The sequence below is a fragment of the Bemisia tabaci genome, chromosome 8 (genome assembly GCF_918797505.1).
Source record: "Bemisia tabaci chromosome 8, PGI_BMITA_v3".
In the NCBI taxonomy this organism is placed as follows: domain Eukaryota; kingdom Metazoa; phylum Arthropoda; class Insecta; order Hemiptera; family Aleyrodidae; genus Bemisia; species Bemisia tabaci.
In genome coordinates, this window is record NC_092800.1 from 21,940,768 (window position 1) to 21,963,867 (window position 23,100).

Consider the following 23,100-nt stretch of genomic DNA (forward strand, 5'->3'; position numbering starts at 1 on the left):
AAAGAAGACAAAAAGAATATGGAGGGATCCTATTGGTTGCAATGGACAAAGGACGTAGGTAATAGACTAACTAACGGCAACTCACGAGAGACCCGGTAGTTAGTCCATCATTTACCCCCTTAGTCTATAAGAACCACTCATTTCAACCAATAGGATCGCCCTTTACTCCCTAGGTCTTCTTTGTCTAGAGTTTTGTCTATAAATTTCAATAATCGGCCCGCTGATGGGTCGAGTCTCTTTGCGATCTTGAGTCTTCGGGTCTCATCGCGATGTCGATTCTTCGTTCACCGCGGGGAATATGAAACTAAGAAAACGAGGAGGACGAAGAAAACAAGAAGAAAAGGAAAAGAGGAAGGAGAGAACGTGACAAGGAGGCAAAAATAAAGAAGGAGAGGAGGGAAAATAAAGGACAAAAAAAGACAATTTTATTTTATCTCTTTTTTTCTTCCTCTCCCAGTCGGAGATCACACAGAAAAGCTTGGAGACTTAAACTCCTAGCGTAGAAAAGTAAACCATTTCATGACGTGACAGCTAGCTTCCTAATTCTTCCAGTCCAAGTGACCATGATAACCACATGCACGGTGAAATCATTTTCTTCTCCAACACTTTAATGAGTCGGGAAACACAGGAAAGCTTGGAGACTTAAACGCTATCGTAGAAAAGCAAACCATTTCATGGTCGTATTTTTGCTAAACAAAATTATGTGCTAATTAATCGAATCTCGGGTAACCTATTTTCATATGATTTAAGTGTTTCGTAAAGTTCATTTTGATTTTACTTATTTGCAAATAGCTCTTTTCAGGATGAATACGCCCGAATAAAATTTCCAATTGAAAGGGGAAAAAACGAAACAAAAAAACATTCAACGGCGAAAATTCCTGATAATTTTATAAACTAATTCTTTCCTCTTTCCTACACAAGAAAAACAGAGAGGAAAATTAAAGGAAGAAAGAACAAAAACAATAATTGGGTCATAGAGGGCAATCAAGGGCTTGTAGGACCCCTTAAGCTCACTCTTAGCTTCACCGTATTTGAAACAAGTCTATTTTCCTTGTACTATGCAGTTTGTTTATGTAGTGTATGCGCCAGATTGACGCCGATCAAGTTTTATAACCTCTCCCGGAAATGTCAAGATACGCCACCTGAAAAAATTCTCATAAAATTTATGAGCCTCCGTCGCATGTCACTACGAATACATATGTGGAAAACTCTAAGATTTCAGAGAATAGGCATATAAATCTGCAATATTATTTTCCTTTGAATTCCTACACGGAAAGTGAGATATAATTAGCTGAGGTGTGGACAGAAACACAGTTATGCCCATCAACTCGTTACTTTTCATAAAAACAGACAGAGGATTAAATTTACGCAGCATTTTGCACGTTCCCCAACTCAAAAATTCTAAGATTTCCGCTCCTGTAGACGAGTTCGCCGAAGTCATCAGAAAAATTTCAAACATCTATCAGAAATGTGGAAAATTTTCGCCGATCTTTATGCCTCACAAAAAAGGCGCGGTTCCGTTAGTGACTATCACATTAAATTTTCGCTCGTTTCACACTGACACCAACACGCTCGTCACGTCGGTAAAATTCGCAAGTTATGGACGCGAATAGCCAACTTCAGAGTGGCCAAGTCCTTGAGCCCTAAAAAAAACACACTCAAATGAAATGAGAATGAGAGGCAAAAAACACATCTTAGCGAAGAAAGAAATGTGGAATGAAACCTTGATATCGCCGATTGGATTCTGATCGAGCTCAGATGGACTTATCCCCGGTCGCTTTTGTCTCTGTTTTCTCTCTTTCTTTCGCACTCCAAAGAGTTCTCAATCCACCGGTATTCGACTTTTTTTTCATTCATTCATCGAATTTTTTATTTATTTAATTTTTAATCAGAGAGTGCATTGTACTTCCATGTACCTCACGGATTGTGTTTTTCGTCCTCATTTTCTTTTAAACTCAGTACACTTTTGAAAAGAAAATTATTCTTAACTCTTGTTGACCAAAATAAATGAACGGATTGTTATATAAAGCGACAATTGGTAACTTACATTTGCTTCGAACTCACATACAGGGTGGAATTTTTCCTTTTCTCTCCTCGTATTCTAATGAAGGGGCTTGGTAAACCTACGCTCCCTTATTAATGGGTTACACTGAGTGAATCAAATCAATCTTACGAATTTATCTTTGTTGCAAAGGAATAAATTTAACGTTTGAGGTATGGATCCTTGTATTGGAATAGGACCTGACTTGCCCTGATGGTATTGGTAAAAAAGTGAGAAAATTCTTTGATAGTAAAATCATGTTTTTCTCCTTTGCGGAGAAAGGTAAAAGAGAACGTCCTCGTAAATTGGTTATTCATTGATCAAATTTCATTCAAACGCAAAATATGATCAAAGGACTTGTCATGACGAAATTTCTGGTTTGTATTGACAAAAGTATTGATTTCCGTGTAACCGCAACCAATTATGTCTTCGTTTTTTACATTAGGGTTGTGTGTATTTTGTTGATGAAATTATCTTACTGTAAAACGAAGCCAACTCTTCAGCACTCCTTTTTTGTCATGGATCTTCAAAATCAAGGTGATGGAATCCAAATCGTTTCAAATTGAAAGATATACATGGGAGAAAAAAACAACGATCTCCGATATTACTGAGGCTGATGTTTGAGCGATAAGCTCATGAAGTATTTGCTCCCTCTTAAGTCCTCTTTCCTCCGAAGTGTAAAGCTTTTAAGATGAGTTAAGTTATAAAAAGTTACTCGCTTGTTTCTGCTTATGGATAATTTTTTTAGAGGAAGTTCCCGATATTTTTCCGTAACGTAAACTTTAATTTTTCTCTGCTTTGTGTTTCAGAACAATGTTGGTTGAATTTCATCAGGAAAAAGTATATAAAACCTTAAAGAGAAATTAAGAAACTTGAAATGACAGCTGCGACCAAACGCTCTTACAAGTAACACGGTATAATCCTTCAATTATCAGATCCATAGCAAGTCATACGCCGGAATCCGGTAAATGCAATTCAGGAAATTTTTTCCACTATTTGATTTTATCAATTAATCATTAAGTCAAGCCATCTACATATTTAAAAAAGAAACAATCTCTTGCACCAGTTAAACTGGAGATCAAGTCTGTCTTGCTAAGGTAAAACCTTCAGGCGTTGCCAAATTTCCTTTGGTAAATTACAAACTTTTGAGGAAATTTGTAAATATTTTTCCTCCAATTTTTCAGATAATTTTGTTCCCAATTTCCCCTAAATTTCCTGAAAATTCCAAGGGAATATATCTACAGCTTTATTCAAAAATAAACATTTTATCGAAGGAAATTTGGCGACTCTCGAATGTTCATACGGCGTTTTTCCTTAGCACGGCAGAAGTGTAGTGGTCGCAGTCTGGCGAGGTTCACTAGGAACGAGCGCCGTAGAACCAGACAATATTCCGCTGTGTAACGCGTGTTGACAGTCAATGAATACACGGGGAAACTTCCGAGTTTCCCACGACCGTGTGGGTCCGCTTTGGCAGGAACACTTATTGTATATCCCTATGTCTTACAGTATATGCGTACAAATCTACCTTAGAGCATAATTCTGAAGTCCAGCTGTTCAAGTCTCGAACATCCTATATGTATAGTATGTATGTAGGATGGTCAATCGAAAGTGAGGTAATGGGACACTTTCTAGTATAGACATATCCTCTAGCAGCAAACTACAGTAAATGGGTCAACGAAGTCAGAAATGAATTTAAGAGAGAACCCGAGATGAAGATACAATGTGCCGTGTTCTAAAATTCAGAGATCTATCATGCCGCGTCGTGAATGTATATTTTCGAGCCAGTGTTTCTTTTTGTTCACAATATACCTCATGTTTTGGGAAAGAAAAAAACAAACAACCTAAAATCCATTTGCGATTTAAAAGTGAATGATCAAAGGACTTACCAGCTAGTTGCAATACCTGATACATTGGTCAGTGGGTCAGAGGCCGCGCCTTTGTTGAAAAAGACTGTCCCTGGGGAGGAAAAGGTGAGTGCCGTCAGAAACAAAGATACGCGTATCATTCGAGACAAGGCTCATCCTCAGTAAAAGGAGCACCTTAAGTTTGCGAGTTTGTTAATCTATCGATGCCTTTAGATAACATTTAGTTCTAAGTCGAATCAAATCGACTTGTGCCTACTTAAATATTTATATATTCGATTTTGACAGTTTATGAAGTAGTATCTAAATTATTTCTATGCTTTTAAAAGGTAAAAAAAAACATATCCTGATTTTTTTTTTATAACATACTGACGATATTTCACTCCCTCTCATCTGTCAAATGTAACTTCTTAAAAGAGATTGTTAAGTCAATTTGACCGAGCTTGGAATTTCTAGGGTAGTCGTAAGAAAGATATCCTCGATACGACACAACTCTTGCTAAAATACGAATGTTTAGACCAGAGCGCTTGAGAAACCTCTGAAATTTTTTATTTTTCTTCTCACGCAATGATTCTTATTTATGACTTATCATAGCTTATTTTGAGACTTAACCTTAATTTTTTTCCAAATTCAGAAAGTAGAGACACCTCAACGCGCGATGATGACTGAGCAGAGATACAACTATTCGTACTTGATGGATGTCTGTGTTGTATCTGCAAAATTGAAGGCGCGATGACGCGCGGTGTAAACTCGCGATGCTCCGTTCTGTGCTGCCAAGGAAAAATCACTCCGATTCTAAAGAAAAGTCAAAAAAGGAGGCCCGATTACGTCTCACCTACCTCGGGTTGTGTTGCTCACATAGTCCTTGAAACACCTTTACAAATTAAACAAATGAAACCAACACAACTTGGGAAAAGAGCAATGGAAAGGACACGCATTGATCACGGCGCAGAGATACAACTATTCGTGCTTGATGGATGTCTGTGTTGCTTCTTGCAAAATTGAAGGCGCGATGGCGTGAGCCGTGAACTCGCAATGATCTGCTCTATCCCCTATCGCCTGATCTGCTCTATACCCTATCGCCTGATCTGCTCTATCTCCTATCGCCTGATCTGCTGTATCCCCTTCAAAAGTAATTCCCACGTAAATATTATTTTATTTTTTCTCCATTGTAAATTTTAGTAGGGCTTAAATTACGTTACCACTCTACCATTTTCTTTTTGGAATGTAGATGCAGGGTATTTTGCACAGAGAGGAAGCTTTGAAGAACTTCCCGTCTAGCCGCCGCAAGCAGTTGATGCAAATTAAGAAAACAAAAAAGAGAGGAAATGTAAGCACATAATGACTCAATATTTTATTTTTTTAAGAAGATTTAACGTTTTATCATTTTATTTTTCTCCGCATAAGTGTTTTTAGGGTACAAACATTAAAAATCCAATTTGATTGAATGCATGTTTTGTGATAGTAATTTTATTGCCTCTCCTGAAAACTGAGATCTAAAATATTCAGTAAGTTTAAATGTTTAAAAAGTAAAAAAAAAGAGAGAAAAAACAAGGTAATACTCAAACGATGAAAAGGTAACATTTTTTAATTTCACAAGGAACTTAGTTTCCTTTTTATATTACACAAAGTGCCTACTTTGTAAGGAAGCTAATACCTTCATTAGGGAAAAAAAACACTGATGGGTTTTAAAAATAATGACTGCAGAACATTTTCTCTTCAATCCACAAGTGAATTTTAAATCAGAGTCTGTACCTAAAATGAATCATTTGTGTATAAAATGAGAGAAAATAATTGAAGACCGTTTTCATCAACGGAGCGATATTATTTTCATTGCACTAATTCTGCTTCAGTTTTTCGTGCCGTGCAGTTTTACAAAAAATCTATGAAGGAGATTGGAACGTAGTTAAACGCCAATGACGTTTGCATCCGCTTCAGCAAAATCTTTCATCATGAATGAGTACCATTTTGAATTTGCGGTTGCAAAAACCTCGATAGTAATATTTCTCGATAGAAACTGGCTGATTTTTTTGCTCTCCTTGTTCGTTTTGGGTCCTTAAAGTCAACATGATAGAATCCAAACCGTTCACTGAAACGAGAACGATATGCATATTTAATTCTTTTTGTTCTTGAGACCATAATACTAATACTATTTGATGCATGTACACAAAGACGAATTTTATGCGAAAAGAAACGATGTGTATAGGGTTTGCGTGTTTTATTGTTCCTTTTTACATAAATACGCCCATACAACACTTTTTAATCAAGAGTAGTTAAGGGGCTTTGAGGACAAGGCGCACAAGTGTAGTTTTTCCTACTTCGAGAAATACGTATTTAAAGTTTCAAAATTACATGGATACTTATGGCGGAAAGAAAGTTAAAACTGACTGTTAGATGCTTAAAAGTAGGAATTTGAGAGCACATTTTTCACAGAATGTATCATTAAGACTGATTTGACTTGAAATCATTAACATCTAAATTTTTCCAAGAACTGCACTTATCCGCCTTAGGTATCGTCCTCCAAGCCCCTCAAGTTTACCCAGCAGCACATTGACTATACTTTCCCGATGAAGGAATACTTTCCAAATACGCACCACAATTTTTTAACTAATGCCTTTTTATCAATTATCATGGCAATAAAAGCACTGAACTCTACGATTTTTCTCAAGGTCAGTGGAAGAGAATATCTAGAATTATTTGAACAATTCGGAAACTGGGTTAAACTTTGTTTCCATTTTTGCCTTTTTTTTACAAAACAAAGCATGAATGATTTTCAATGCATCCATCTCATTTAAATGTTTAACCCCAGGAAGGAGTCTTTGTTGGATTTTAAAAACAACGAAGACCTACATACTTTACAATAAAATCTAGTTGTCAACGCCTAAGATTCCTCTATCAAAATAATCGTGTTATAGTGGATTTTTGGCAATTTTAAGAGAACAGGAATTGAGAAAAAACCGTACTCACTTGAAACCTGAGTCCCACTCAAAACTATCCATGAAAGACCAGCCTGAATAGCCGGTCACGTTAACTTTGTCAATGTTCACAGCTTTCAAAAGCTGTTCGAGGTATGCCTGTAATCACATAATGACATGAATTTATATTTTGAGTATGAACTCAGGACTAAAAATCATCAGGTTGGTAAGCATAATACGTCAGAAAAGAAGTGAGCAATAAGTATGCTAAAATGTACGGAAAAAATTAACCGTTGCTCTCACAATGGTCATAGTAGATTTCAGATCTTACCTCTTTTTCAGAGCATATACCTAGTTGTAATGTTGCTTTTGTGAAGTTACAGTTTTACATAATGCAATTGGACAATGCAGCGTTGTCCCAGGGACCGGAATAGATTGTTTTCAATAGTGGTTCGATGTATCGTTTGGTTCAAAACAATAGAACATAAACTCAAACAAAACTTTCAGGATTTCAGTCGGAAAATCTAAAAATTAGAAAATTCCGGAAAATCCCTAACTATTTCACCTTGCGATGCCATTTAGTACTCATAAGAATAAAAAATCTATCAGAAAAACCCCGTTTCCTCAGATTACTCGATTGACTTTTGAGGCTATGTGTACATGTTGAACCAATCGAAATCGATACAATCTCCACCTATTCTAGGTATCGAAAACGATCTATACTTATTACTACAAAAGTAGCTTTGTAACAATACGACTAGAAAAATTGGTGCAGCCTGAAATCCACTATGATCATAGTGAGAGCAAGAGTTCTTTCTCTCCATGATATCAGATGCATCCTTATCGTATAACCACGTGCGTTTGAGGGTTTGCTGCGAACTAACTCATTGGCATCAACAAATGTTATTCTTTTTTTAAAAAAATATTCTGTGGTATTTTTTTCTGGTAAATTTTAACAATTATTTTCAACTGAGGAGCACGCTCCCGCAAAGGGGGGTTGCATCTCAGGCGCCATGCGTTACGCTTTACTCTAATGATTTTAAACTGTACAGTGAAAAATATACCTGAATATATCCAATTCGTCGGTCATCGTTCAACTCCTCAGTTAAAGTCTTTCCAGTCTGGCTACATCCGTTTTCCGTGATGAAGATCGGAGGGTTGTTGTACTCTTTCTTGAGCCAGTTCAAGAGTTCCCTGAATCCCTCGGGCTCGTAGATGAGCCAGAAGGGTCCGGCGACCTTAGATTTCGGATCGAATTCTAAATTCACGCCCGCGTCCCGCTCGATGGAAGGGACAGAGACAACATTCGGATCATCCCTGGCCAGGTAGGTCGTGTAGTGGTTGATTCCGAAGAAGTCCGCTGAGCCCTTGAGATCCCGGATCTCTTGGTCTGAGAATCGGGGCAGTCGGGAGGTTAGTCTACCTTCTTTTTTGCTGTTTTCGTCTACAATGCGCCTTACTATTTCTGGGTAGTCACCCGTACCGAAAATGGGGTTAGCTATCCATCCTATCTGTAGACAAACCAGAGTAAATAAATCCAAGGAGTAGTATCATTCTTAAAAATTCCACATGTGAATACATGAAAAGTGTTAGACGACTAGTAGGCTGCTTTTTTAAATTTATAGACAAAGCTATAGGCGAAGGCGACAAAAGGGATTTGGAGGGATCCAATTGGTGGAAGCGGGTGGTGGCAATGGACATCGGAGGTAAGTAATAGACTAACTAACGGCAACTAATAGTTTGTCCATCATTTACTCCCTTAGTCTAAAAGAACCACCCATTTCAACCAATAGGATCGATCCATACTCCCTATGTCTTCTTTGTTTATTGCTTTGTCTATCAATTTCAATAATCAGTCTGCGGTGGGCTGATTTTTGAAATTTATAGACAAAACAATAGACAGAAGAGACAAACAGGATGAGTAGGGATCCAATCAATTGAATTGGTGGTTCTTATAGTCTAAGGGAGATGGAAATTATGGACCAACTATAGGGTCGCTCGGGTGTTGCCGTTAGTTAGTTTATTATCTATCTCCTTTGTTCATTGCAACCACCCGCTTCCACCAATGAAATCCCTCCATTATACCGATTTGCCCTCTCTGTTCATAGCTTTGTCTATCAATTTGAATAATCGGTCCGCAGAAACCAATGCATGAGAGAAACAGATAAAACCGATAAATGGGCCACTTGAAAAATTATTAACCATAGCATTTCGATTTATGTTACCTCTTCAAAATTTCACGAAGAAGACGATCAGGGTAACTGGCCGAAATTAATTCTTGACCAAGATGTTAACGTTTTTATTCAGATTTGGGTATACGCATTTTTGAATCTTCCGCTGCTCACAGGAAAAATCAGAGTCTGTACGTGAATCATATCACGCACTACAACGGTTTTGGCAGGCTCTTAATCGAGCAATGTTCCTCCCCCGCTCAGTGTTGTTCAAAGCGTGAACATCAAGTAAAAGCTGAGCCGGAGCGCAGAAATTGAAGTTGTAAAATTTTCATAGCGCAGAGACTGTCGCAGTAACGTTTTTGTGTCATTTGACTCGAGAAGTAGATTATGATTTTTGACATGAGCGGGAAGTTAGAACTTTCACATAAAAAACTTCGTTGGTTAGGGGCTACTTACGATGATTTTTGTTGCACGAATTGAACTTTACGTGGTTAATGACACTATATAAATCAAATTGCTTCAATTCTACACCTTTTCTAGTCGTCTCTTCTTCAAGAATCGAGTGATTTAAATGTATTACATTGGCGGATCCAGCAATTTGGCAACACCGGATTTCCTCCATTTAAACCTATGGAAAAGTATCGATTCTTGGAAGGGCAAGGTGCTCCGACAAGAATCGGTTATTAAGCATAGGTTTAAATGGAGGAAATCCTTTGTTGCCAAATTGCTGGATCCGTCTTTGATTTATTATCATGTTTTCATTGTTAAAGTTAATTCCAAAAATGCTTACTCGTATGTAAACTGATTTGATCATTAAATAATGTAGTGGGAAAATGCGCTCTCACTCACATGAAACTGGAGTAACCGATCACGAGCTTCTTCCTCCGCTGGAGTTTGAGGTCGGTAAAAGAACGTATCCAAACTGATGCCCATTTTGCCTGAAAAAAGGGAATCATAGAGCTTTAACGTCATCAACCATAAAAAACTGTTCCATTCTCAAATCTTCAAAATTTGATAAATAGGTGAGGTTTAAAATCAAATACTTTGTTACTTTATTTCACTGGAAAAAAAAACACATTGAATCTAGAGTCCAGACTCTAGAAAACATTGACAAGAAAAAATACTCTTGATTCAATCGGATTTTTACTTGAATCAAAACGAAATCCGCTTAAATTAAGATGCTTGGTTCTTGATTTAAGCTAGATTCTGATTGAATCAAGAGTACTTTTTCTTGTCGATGTTTTGAAGAGTCTGGACTCTAGATCCAATGTGTTCTTTTTCCAGTGTTGTGCAATGAGAAAAGATGGTAATGGAATTATATAGAGAGCCCTGCTGATTGATTGTCATGGTGCAGAACACTTTAAAAAAAATTCAATACATATGATATAATTTTTTAAATGTTGATATTTTAATTACTAGACGTAACGCCAAAAAAAATAGTGTGCCCGTATTTGGCATCCGAAAGACTTTAGAACCTAAATTCTTTTTCGATTCGATATGTTATAGTATTTTCTTTTCAACGAGACCTCAATGATTTTTTTTTATCTCGAATTGTTGTGATAGAATACTGTTTATAGGTTCTGGTAGAGCCGAAATAACAGGGCGATTTCTCAAAACTTTCATGTGGCGAATACACATGGGTATGGGAACTCTTCAGAAATTCTTGAAGGTGCTTCATCATAATTTGGAATCAACCTATTGAAATACACTAAATCAAATGTCTTGTGCCGCGCATGGCTCTACTTTTCTGAGGAGTCTTCCGAGAAGGAAAAATTCAGATTTACTGCATGTGAATTTACTTGACACGTTGAAAATTTACCATGCTGATGAGGTCTGAACTGTTTATCGTACATGTGATATACTTTTGCGTGTGATAGCAAGATATGGTGAACGGATAGATATTCAGCGATGCCTGGCATGATGATCCCAGGTGCAAGTTGTGGATAGTTCAAAGACACCTTTGCATAAGCTCCCACGCTGAATAAGCGGGGCTCGTTGTGTGTTAACCATAGTTTTACCTAAAAACAAATTGAAATGCACGTATGACATGGCAACACTTTGAATTAAAACTGAAAAAGAAAAATGTTTGAGAAACAGGTTTTAAATTAGAAAATTTTTTCTTTGATTTAAAGAACATTTTTTTGAAGTAAAGAAAAGCGGTTTTTTTCAAAATTTTTCTAAGTGAAAGAAATTTGTTTCAATTCAATTGCATTTTTGTATTTTCTTCAATTCGAAGAAATGTAACTTTGTCATCGATAAAAAAATTTCTTTGAACAGAAAAAAAACTCATTATAATAATTGACGTGAAATGAAATTTTACGGACAGTGAATCTAATTACTATATAGGGTGATTTAAGGAACTGCGTTTTTCAAGTTTTTAAGTCATTTGCCTGAGATTTACGTTAAAAACTATTGACCAATTCCAAGACGATGCATTGATACAAAAGTGTAATTTTGAAGGATTAAATGTTGAGATTTCAATTTATAAAGTACAAAAAAAAAAAAAAAAAAAAAAAAAAAAAAAAACTTCCATTAAAGGAATCCAAAAACCGAAGTATTTCCTTGAAAATTTACGAGAATGTTTTTGACGAGTGTAAAATATGCACAGAAAATTTCAAGGAAAAATCTTGATCAGGTACCCCCATGGAAAATGATAGCGACGATACACCGCAAGTCAAAAATCGGAGGTACGGATTTTCCGACCATAGTCATTGGTTTTTTTCTTCCTCAATGAAATTTACTCACCTCAACTGTCGGAGGTAGTAATTGCTTTTGAAAAAGGATAATAGAGCCTTACTCTGTCCCCGTAGGTTTTCAAGAGTAGATGGGCGAACTCCACGAAATAGTCAACCATGACAGGGTTCGTCCAACCTCCGAGATCTTGCAACGGCTGAGGATAGTCCCAGTGAAACATCGTGACCTAGGAAAAATACATTTTTTTAAGTCACCGATTTTTTTTAAAAAAACATTTTGGTATCGTAATTTCAAACTTTACAGTCAAAACTTATGAACGTGGTCTGCTATAACATTCCCCATAAGCGTCTATTACATTAATAATAGATAGTACGCATTCCTAGCTACCATGAGAGATAAACAGGGGGCTTTGTTAGTATCAAGCCCATGTGAGGGACTTGGAGGGCAAGGCGGGTAAGTGCAGTTTTTGAAAAAATTAAGGTATTAATTATTTCAAGTAAACCTAGTCCTAATGCGTGTTTTGTGAAAAATTTGCTCCCAAATTCTAATTTTTAAGCATCAAAAAGTCAGTTTGAACTTTCTTTCCGCCATAAGTATTCATGTAATTTCGAAACTTCAAACACATATTTCTCAAAATAAAAAAAACTGCACTTATGTGCCTTGTCCTCCAAGCCTCTCATGTCTACTTATATTGAGTAAACATCCCGGCACGGTATCTATCAAAGAATGACAATTATTTTTTCGGATTATAAGATGAGTACGTCATCCACTCATTTCGATTCTCTCCACAGACCCACTCAAGTAAATGTTTATATGCGCATAGTTTTTTGTAAAGTTTCTTTCATACAAATTTACTATTCGAGTATTATATATACCTGCCTACTGAGCCAAAAATCTGCATAATAAAAAATTAGTTCCATAATCTAACCATGTCTATGACTAATACGTCTCAAGACTTATGGTTGAACATTTTCTCCTCGGCATGTTCTATTTTTCTTGATATATTTGAATAGAAATAAAAGAATGGTAGAATGAGAAAAACTTATCATTAATGACACGTTTTTAAAGATCGGTTTTAATAGATTGACATCAAGCTATATCTACTTCTGATGATAGTCCGTTCGTAACGATACGACAAATATCCTGCATTTGGTTGTCCACGCGAGTCTGCGATTCGGAGAAGATGCACTTTTTCGGATCATCACAATAATAATGATGTTCGAAATATAGACCTCGAAAAGAGAGGTGGAAAAGAGAGAAAGAATTCACTTACATAACGCGATCTTTCATGTCTGTATTCAAGAAACAATGTTGGCACTGCCGTTATTGATTTGAAGTTCGTAGGGTATCAATTTGGGTCAGATTAATTGGCGGCACAATTTTGGTCGCGTTGTTGCGTTTGTGCGTAGATAAGCATATTATTTTTTCATGTTTATTTTTCATGGCTTTATTCATCTGAATGCTCCTCATTTTAGGATGTGAAGGAGTACATTTATTTCTCTTCGTATAGAAATGGGTGTAAAGAGGATGTTGATTGATTACATATCGATGGTAAAACTCCTGATTACGTATAGATGGTAAAATTGATGGTAAACAACGATGGTAAATTGGTAACATATCGATGGTAAATGTGTATCTCGGTTTGCGGCGTTGCAAATTACCTATCATATTTTATTTTTTACATGGGAAAGTATTGACCTCATTCAATGAAAATTGCAGTGATTTTTTTCTCTCCATGAAGAATATTCTGTGAAAACTTCAAGCCATGATGTTGGTCTAATAACTTTTTAAAAAATAAAATGTGAGCGGAGATTTCGAAACACCGCAACCAAGATAAAGAAGTATAATTGCAATTTTACCGCCGATATTTCATTTTTGACTCTCGGTACTTTTAATTGAATGCATGCGGCACTCTAAATAAAATTTTCGCGAGATGCATGCCAGTGGTTCAATTGTTGAATCGCTATTAAATAGCCTCGATCGATAATCCTTACATTAGCAATGCTATTTATCGATGTGAGTTATCTTTAATGACGATTCAACAATCCAAGCGCTGATAAAGTCAGCATTTCACACATCTGAAAAAAATACCAATAGGAATAGTGCTGTTTGTTTTCCCTTTTTATCGTCAAATGAACTATATTTTGCAATTGGAAATTCCAATTTCTTGATCATCTGTAAAAAACTAATGTGTGCAAAGGAACTAATAGTGCATGCGTTGTTCCTAACCTGAGGCAGACATATTAGTTCCAAATTGTAAAATGAAGTCCAAATACACATTTATTATAGACCCTACAGTTGGGTAGATATGTCAAATGCGTGTACTTACAAATGGTTTTATATCTTTTTCCAGCAACAAATCTATCAGGCGATTATAATGATCAATGCCAGCTTGGTTTACATTTCTGATATCACCCGTCGGTAATATCCTGCTCCAACTGATTGAAAATCTGTAGAAATCAACCTAGAGGAAAAAGATATCAGTCAGTGCTGCAGGGTCAAATTTTTTCTTACAACTTGGAAAATTGGAAACAGGTACAGACTTATCTCGTGTATATAATTTGCTCACCTAATTTCATAGAATGTCATACCACTTCGGTTTTTAATTTTTACAGCGCTGCCAATGTGATGAGCGGACTCAACTACTGAATCATTGGGTCCAATATACCTCTGGTTATCATTGCTAAATGGTATGACCATTCATTTTTACAAAATGACATGGCTACAGCGTATTGTATGTCATGAAAACCCGGTATTTTAGGTTATGTCGGATCCGCATTGTTTTTCTTCGAGTCGTGTGTGAAAAATAGGTGTTATTTTTTAGATAAATGTGATTCTCTAATCTAACTAGCCGTAATTTACTAGGTGCATTGCAGTTTTTACTTGATTTTTCATTTTGGTCGATTTTCTGAGCTGAAATAAAGTGGTATGACAGTTATACCACCGCACACACAGCATTTTGTAGATAACTCAATTTTCTGTGCATTCTCGAGGAAATCTTTCTCCCCGTTTCAAGTTTTGATCCCAATGTCACTCGAGAACCGACATTTCCTTGTCCTAAGCGTATTTCTCGGGTGAAGGGTGAAGCTACTACCTCTCAAATTCAGTCGCCATCTTGGATTTGGGGCACCCTCTTTGACCGGGGTTTTTTTATGACTGCATGCTTGAAATGTGCGACTAAAGTGATATAAGAATTGAAATCTAACTTGTCTAATCACATAAAATCCAAAAAATGCTCCCTCCTACCTTTCAAAATTGGCAGCCATCTTGGATTTAGGGTACCCCCTTTGAAAAGGAGGCCTTTATGACTTCATATATGAAATTCACAACAAAAATCTTATCAGAATTGATATCTGATATTGATATCAGATGCCTGATCACGTAAGAATTTAAAAAATACACCCTCCTGCCTTTCAAATTTGACCGCCATCTTGGCTTTTGGGACACCCTCTTTGACCGGGGGGGGGGGGGTTGGTTGGTGGGGGTGTTATGACTTTATATATAATGTGGGTGACCAAAGTGACATTGGAATTGATACCTAACTTGCCTAATCACTTATAATTTCAAAAAATGCACCCTCCTGCCTTTTAGATTTGGCCGCCATCTTGGATTTAGGGTACCCCCTTCGACCAGGAGGCATTTATGACTACATATAAAATTTACGAAAAAAGGTACATCAGAATTGATATTTCAGGTGTCTGATCAAGTAAAAATTTAAAAAAATACACCTTGCTGTCTTTCAAATTCGGCCGCCATCTTGGATTTGGGGCACTGTTGTGGATTGGAGGGCTTTTATGACTTCACATTTGAAATCGACGACCAAATTTACATCAGAATTGATACCTCACTTGCCCAATAACGTAAAATTTTTAAAAAAAAATGCACCCTTCTGCCTTTCAAATTTAGTCGCCATCTTTGATTTGGGGCTTTTTCGTTGACCGGGGGGCTATTATGACTTCTTATATGAAATTCTGAATCCTTATATGGAATTTTGGACCAAAATTTCATAAGAATTGATATCTCACTTGCCTAATCACGTAAAAATTTACAAAATGCACCCTCCTGCCTTTCAAAGTCAGATATATTGAATTCGGGGCAGTATCTTTGACTGTGGAGGGGGGGGGTGGCTGTTCTGACTTCATACGTTAAATCTACTACCAAAATGACCCAGAAAATGATACCTCACATGCCACTCTTTATTGACCACAAATATTCTTTAGTTTTTTCCTGCCCCCCCCCCCTCCCACAAAAAAATAAGTTTCCCCTGGAACTTCAAATATACACCCCTTTTTCTTTTTCTTCTTTTCCCCCATTCCTTCCACCCTAATTCTGTGTAGTCACAAAGTTTTTGGATTTTGACCTTTTTCATATTCATTTAAAAAAAATTTTGCTTATGTTTGAAATTTCAATTTTGATTTTTTTTATTTATATTTATTTTCATCTTGACTGCCGTTCTCCACTCGCTGGAACCCCCCCCCCCCCCCTCCTAAACCTGACCCAAAAATGATATATGTGATAATCGATATTACTAAAATTAGAAAGTTGAAATCATACATACATACAAATGTACTCTATGTACTAAAATCCAATGTGGTCAGCAAAGTGGTATGACAGTTATACCACCGCACAATGACAAACCTGGAACGTCAGTGTGCGGTGGTATGACAGTTCTACCACTTTTCCTACCCCTACAGAATTTTTCAGAAGGGATGAAAAAAAATTTTGAAGCGTTTTTTGTGCTTATCTTTATCATTAAATTTGAACCATAACATTTTTTTTAAAAAAATGAATGTTTTTTTCGTGCGCAAGGTTTGAAAATAAAACACCCTTAGTTGAAACAGGAATATAGGTACTAAATGTTCAATACGAGATTTTAACATTTCGACTTGAATGATATCAGACCAATTTTGACTAGGTCTCTCTGTCTCTGCCAAACTCAGTCTAATTATGACTTTAGATTGCGTGGTTTTCAAAATTAGGATAAAAGGCATCCTGAAAGATAAAAAACACTTTAATATCTCCATGAGATTTAAAATCTTTCGTCAGAAAAAAAAAAATCATACTATTCTGAATATCAAATATTTCAGGCATATTAAAAGTTACTCAAAAACAATATACTTACCCCTAATTCTTTGAGAAGTTTTACATCCTCTTCTAAGTGATGATAGTTATCCGAGCTGACATCTGCGTTTTCGTACGTTATTCCGTTGACGGGTGTATCTTTACTTGTTTTCACGAATCTGTCAAATGTACTCTCACCTCGACCTTGAAAGGAAAAATAAATGAATAATTTTACAAATGTAAACAATTTCCTTTTTATTCTTTTGAAAGTATCGCACAACAGGGGATCATCCAAACACGGGGCTATCTTTTAGCTATTTCCAACGTCCAATATCTTGCATAGAGTCTTAACATGCCTACAGATAAGACATCAATATTCTCTCCTTCAGTGTAGGTTACCAGGGGATTTGAAATCGCCTTCAAAAAAGGATGATACCGAACGCACGCATTAACGTTGAAATATTTGTATTCCGAAAATTTACTGCGGCTGGAACAAAAACTTTGCTATTAAAGTCACATCGCAGTGTCATCAGAGTATCGAAATACTGCAAAGTTTCTTTTACTGTGAGTCACAGCCTCATTTGCAGCATTGCATTATTCTGGATTGAATATTGTGATTGAATCTCGTTTACTAGATAGGAATTTACTTCCGGAAGTGAAATCATAAGTACATAAAACAACGTGACGCATGGGAGAGCTATCAACACCTGTTGTAGATCTATGTACCTATCAGCATTTTTGCTCATTAACATGATTAAATCTCAATTTGTTTTTCTTTTCCAGCTCGAGAATGAAAACGCTCGGTGGCGGTGTGAACCTATGACTTGGCAACATAACTGTTTTGTCTCTTTTTCTCAGCAATAGTAAGGTTGGAAGAATTATCTAGCCATGATTTCTGTCTCCCATCGACTTCAAGGTCACCCGAGGAGTGTTGTGAATAAGTTGGAGTTTGGCTTTATGGGTTTTTCTTCGCACTCGCTGAAGAAAGCTCAGCACCATTTTGTATGAGCCCTCCAAAAAGGTATCTTTAGGGGATCAATTCCTAGAAAAATTGTGAATTATTTCACTGGTAAAAACCTAATTATCAAAATCAGACGCGATATTTACATTGTCCTTTCCTATGGAAAGAAAAGGGGTACATTTTACACAATCGTTTGTCGATATTTTGATTTTGCATTTTCAGATTTGTCTAGTGACATTATGACCAAATCAGAGACCAGGACTTCACTACGTGACTTTCAAGTCTCCTAATTGATGTAGATACGAAACATGTTTGCTTAATCGGAGTCAAAGGTTGGAGTGAGGGTCCTGGGGTTGGATTGAGGAAAAAGAGCTCTGCAATTTTCTATTAGAGTAATTATTCAGTATTCACTCATTGAAAAATAAAGCTGAACACATTAAACCCTACCTTTGAAAATTAACGTATTAAAAAAGTCAATCTTACCGTCATCTTTGGTTCCTCCTTCAATTTGATAACTTGCAGAGCCGACTCCAATTATGAAATCTTTAGGAAACGTCCTCCAATTTTCTGCCATGTCACCTGAGAAAGTAATAATATTCGATTGCACTTGAAAACACTAAACTTTTAAAAAGGATCAATTTAGCTCAAAATTAGTAAATCAAAGTTAGATATAATGTCCATGCCTTTTAACACTAATTCACCTCAGAGATTCCTCTGGAAAAAGCCAAGCTCGTAATATGTACAGAAAAAAAAGAGGAGAAGCAATTGAGTGAAACCAATTGCAAGGTGGTAGGAATGTTTTACAATTATTTAAAAGTTATAACTGATAATGTTCCGTGAATTTCTTTCTCCACACGTTTTTTCACCACACGTGCTCCAACAAAGCAGTTCTACTTAGTGTCAGGATCGATTGCTGTGTGCAAATTCACTTCAAAACTTAAATTATGAACTTTTCCTCCCAAAGATATAAGGAAATTCGTCGCTTCAAGAAAAGAGTATGATGACGACAACTGTTCAATTTCTGAAACACACGTGCTACTCGGTACATTGTACACTTGTGAATACCGTGTTGGAGTGATGAGAGTAAATAGTCATTTATCTTTCTCATCTGTTGGTGCGGTACCCGCTTTTTCAGGCATTAATGTTAAGCTCCCCCGCCTTGGGTTAAATGTATACTTCATATCATTGTTTACATTCCTTTAGAGCAATCTTAAGTAGCTTCCCCCAAAAAATTGGTATGCTAGTAATCCTTCATTAGTAGTGATAACATTGACTCTTAAGAGGTTTGTTTAAGAAGTAGAAGTAAGACATTCGAGGTATATAGTTAAACTTCAAAGTCAGTCAAGCGTAATATCCGGTGATAGAGCATGTGTCCTATTCAAGTTCGCTGTGAATAGTATTGTTTTAACTTTTTTTAATATACACCAAAAAATTAAGTGGTCACGTTTATTTTAATTTTGAATATTTCGTAATAATTGACGATTAAAATTGGTCACAGTTGGCAGTTTGAGCTCTCCATTTAACGATGGAAAAACATTTATCGTAGTTGGATGAGTTAATTTAGTATAATTTATCTTGAAATATTTCTTCTCTTATTTTTAAAGATCTTAAGTGCGAAAAACGTCTTCCATAAGGATATGTACTTTTTTGTTAATTCATAAAAAGTGAAGAAAATGATAACGATGGATTCTTTAAAATGAACTTAGCAATTTATACGATTGATGTTGTTGTTGATGTGTTGTTTGATGATTTATACGATTGATTGTTTTACTGATTGATGTTTCTACAATAAATCGATAAACTGACAGGAAAATGGTCAAAAATGAAAAAATGGAAATGAAAAACGAAAAAATGTCACTCTCTTTGTCCAATCAGGTATTTAAGGGACCTAAAAAATCGAAAAAATCAGCAACTTTCCGTTGCCTTTTGCTCTTCCTTTCGAGGAACATCTGTAGAATATCTGTGGCGCGAATACGAGACCACACATCTCCGTTTGCAACATTGCGGATTTCCTGTCGTAATTTTTTTTTGCTTTAAAAAAGTAGTCAACGTACTTTCTTGTGAAATTTCATGTTTTTTCTTCTCTGGCAGCAGAATATCACGTATAAATCTTAAGGTATAAAGTTGGCTCATTCCTCCAAAGAAAAGAAATCAAATAGGGGTGGACATTTTGAAACTTTGCAAAAGCGATACGCGGGTCGGGTATGCACCTTTGTCATCGGTGTGTACCCTCTAAAATGTTTAAAATCGGTTTTAACATCTCAAGCGCTGATCTAAGTAATCCACTTGAAGAAATGGCTTATCTTTTTGCCTCATTGGCATAGATGAGACGTGCAAAATTGGTGTGCCTCTTACCTTTTGATGCATGATTAGCACTCCGACCAGAGAGGTATAATGTCAGGAGAAGGGTGGGAACGATGAAGAAGATAGAGGAGCCTGAAGGCATGGCACCTGCACCACGGCGTTCCAAACGCAGGAATCTGATCATTCAAAAAATTGCACATGCAAGCATGCACTTTCCACCAGTTAAAATTGCAAATATTCTAGGTAAGGAAAAGAAGATGAAATGCTTGTAGACTGTGAAAGAGAAGAGAAAGAGAAATTTACAAGTATGAAATCTATGTGAAACGTGAAAAAACTATTAAATTTTGGGGATAAATTTGAAGTGCATTTCAGTCCAAAGCCTATCTTGCACCCAAACGACCGGAAAGACCTGTGGAAGAAGCGAACTCTGCTCCTTTTTGCAAAGTGAACTCCACTTTCACAGAGTGAGATCAATTCTTTGCGCCGATTGAACTTTTTGCTCTTGCAATGTGAATTTAACTCTTTTTTCTTATCATTTGGGGTTTTTTAGGGGGGGGGGGGGCAAAATAGGCTCTGGAGTAAGGTGCATTCTGGATTTCACTCTAAAGCTTCTGACAGTAAGAACGAATATGAATGATAAATGCATACGAAGAAAAAAAACTTAAGGACTGTTTTTTCAGTGGACTGATTAAGTGCTTCATGCTTTTGTATCAACAGCTTGAATGAAAGAAGAGAAACAAAGCAAATTAAGAAAGAAACTTAAACAGATATGTGTTTACATAATAAAGGAAAAACAAAAAATTGGATGGTTTTCATTTCTCGTCAAATTTAAATGATAGTCTGCTACAGTTGACGTCCAAATTGGAAATATTTTCTGAAATAAAATACAATGCATAATGCAATAATAATATAATGCACCATGCATGGGTACCCTCCAACACTGCAAAAGGTTCTCTTAATCGTAGAAATAGAGTTATGCTCTTGAATTAACTTTTTATCACATGAACTAATGAAAACGACTTGAAAAAATTGAAAGTAGGTAAATATTTTTGAGCGAATGATCTGTCGATTTTTTTCACGTATTTTATAGATTTTTGGAGGAAATACCAATTTGCCTGAAAACTTTCTGAATTTTTTGTTAAAATTGCACGAGTAGATCCTACGAATGTAATAAAGAACGTGCGGAGAAGATAAGTCTCCGAGCAAATTTTGAAGGAAGGACAACTTTTTACGTCGCTCCTCCGCCCATATTATATCAACAATTGATACGTAAATGCTAACAAAGTGTAAATAAAATCAGCGTAAGATTTTATGCGTGGTTTATCCTGTGCAAGACGTTGGATGGTGGTTTAAGTTGAGATTTATGTTAAGCCTGTACATTACGCAATATCTCATGCGCTCACACCAGCTCTACATTTTAAGAAGTGTGCTCAGTGATAGTCTCAAACGCGATGATAAGACAGCGCCCAGGCTCTGATCTTGACATTGATTTTTGAAATTAGTTCAACGAGTCGAAGGCGCTTTATTTATGAAAGATGAATGGATTTGTGACATGCTTTTAAAGGCTCCTGATACAAGAAGTTAGCAGTGATAGTAAGTTAGCAGAAGACTCACTGAAAGAGAAGCAACAAAATTTATGTACTATTCCATAAGTACGAATTTTAAGCCACTCTACAGCTCTGCTTGAGAGATTTTTTTCTCCGGATATGATCAACCGGTCGTACTATCAAGAATGAGATATTGACGTTCCGTACCTTCCGTTCCATATAGTACCTTTCAAAGCGGCTTTCTTAACAACACTTTCGCTTTGAAAGGTACAGCTAGGTACTATTTCAGATTTTAACCATGTTTCTTTTTACTATTTTATCCAACTGAGGGAGGCTGAGTTTTCAGCCGAAACGTTTTAGTTTTATTCGTAAAATTAGCTTTGTTACCCGCTTTTTAAATTGTTTTTTATTGACTATCAAGAATATGGCGTTAAGATCTATTTTTAGACCTGATCTATCTTCCTTCACTGTGGTATTGTCTCATAACCATTGAAAGTACTAGTTATTCATTCGTAATTTTAAAATTCGACCACTGCACCAGTAGGTTGCATACTCACTCGTTTGAAGGCAATTTTTGGGCTCTCACTAGGAGTAAACTTAAAATAGGTAGGCCGGCAGACGAAATATGATTTGTTTAAACTGAAGAACTAAGGCGTCAATTTCCTCAAAACATTTTTATCTGAAGTAAGGCATTATTCATGGAAAAACTAGTTTACAAAATCTGGGAAGCAAGATCAAGCGTTGTGTTATTATGTTTTTAGGTGTATCTACCCCCCCCCCCCCCCCCCGAAGGAGACACGTGGTTTGGGAGCTTCGACGTCTTCATATTCTCCGTATGTATTCCGAAAATTACTAGAAGTTTTTTCAACATGCTTCTTTCATCTCAACTATATGATTATCAGGACCGGATTAATATTTTTTTCGCCCCTCCATTGAACATGATCGGTGCTTCTAAAATTAGATGCTAATTCGGGGTAGGGGCTGTCTGAGAAACAGCCTCCTCCCCTTCAACCAGAAGAAATATGTTAGGTAATGTGAAAAAAGTTCAAATTCACCACAATTTCAAGCTATTTTGAGATGCAAAGTTGTAAACAGCTTGACGCCTAAAAAAAGCTGGTTTTCAAAAGTGAGAATTGACAGAAAAGATTCGAGAAAATATAAAAATCGTTTTAAAATTCTCAAAATTTTTGCGCCTTTCAGAATATTGTGCCTTTAGGCTATGATTTATGTAGCCTAATGGATAATCCGGCCCTGATAATTGTCAGAAGGCGAATGGAGTGATGACTAGTAATCTACGTAATGATCAAATCTTATCATAACTTACATATATTTATGCTGCTTTATCCTTGCTGTTGAATGAAATAAAAGCCACAATTTTTTTCCACAATTCTAACGGGCCGAGTCCGGCAAACAAATCAACACAGCAGCGCGACTCCGCCGCACTGATCGTGGAGACGTTGTTTTGACGTCGAGTAAAGCAGTCGTCCTTCGTGCTTCACCTTCGCTTTCACTTGTGAGCCCGACCTACGGTTGGCTGATTC

At 36.4% G+C, this 23,100-nt stretch overlaps 1 protein-coding gene across 5 annotated transcripts; it reads right to left on the bottom strand.

Moving 5' to 3' along the window:
- Positions 1-5,473: 5,473 nt before the first annotated feature.
- Positions 5,474-23,019, bottom strand: LOC109032623 (myrosinase 1). Of its 5 annotated transcripts, none has more exons than XM_072303727.1 (11): positions 22,884-23,018; positions 20,064-20,285; positions 18,192-18,287; positions 16,809-16,951; positions 14,016-14,150; positions 11,790-11,912; positions 10,812-11,010; positions 9,842-9,930; positions 7,883-8,329; positions 6,871-6,977; positions 5,474-5,992 (listed from the first exon to the last, which is right to left on the bottom strand). In XM_072303727.1, exons 2-11 carry the CDS (start codon positions 20,194-20,196, stop codon positions 5,854-5,856), a joined length of 1,611 nt encoding a protein of 536 aa, XP_072159828.1. In that variant the 5' UTR covers positions 20,197-20,285; positions 22,884-23,018; the 3' UTR covers positions 5,474-5,853. The 5 variants fall into 5 exon arrangements, with proteins under 5 accessions (XP_072159828.1, XP_072159829.1, XP_018900400.2 ...); XM_072303728.1 differs by having other exon boundaries at positions 20,064-20,251; positions 22,884-23,017; XM_019044855.2 differs by lacking the exon at positions 20,064-20,285 and having other exon boundaries at positions 22,884-23,019.
- Positions 23,020-23,100: the final 81 nt, after the last annotated feature.

Coding starts and splice junctions, on each gene's coding strand:
- LOC109032623 (XM_072303727.1), bottom strand. CDS start 20,196: ATGATCAGATTCCTGCGTTTGGAACGCCGTGGTGCAGGTGCCATGCCT. Junction 14,151..16,808: donor AACTTCTCAAAGAATTAGGG/GTAAGTATATTG, acceptor TTTTTCCTCTAG/GTTGATTTCTACAGATTTTC. Junction 9,931..10,811: donor GTTCAGACCTCATCAGCATG/GTAAATTTTCAA, acceptor CCCTTTTTTCAG/GCAAAATGGGCATCAGTTTG.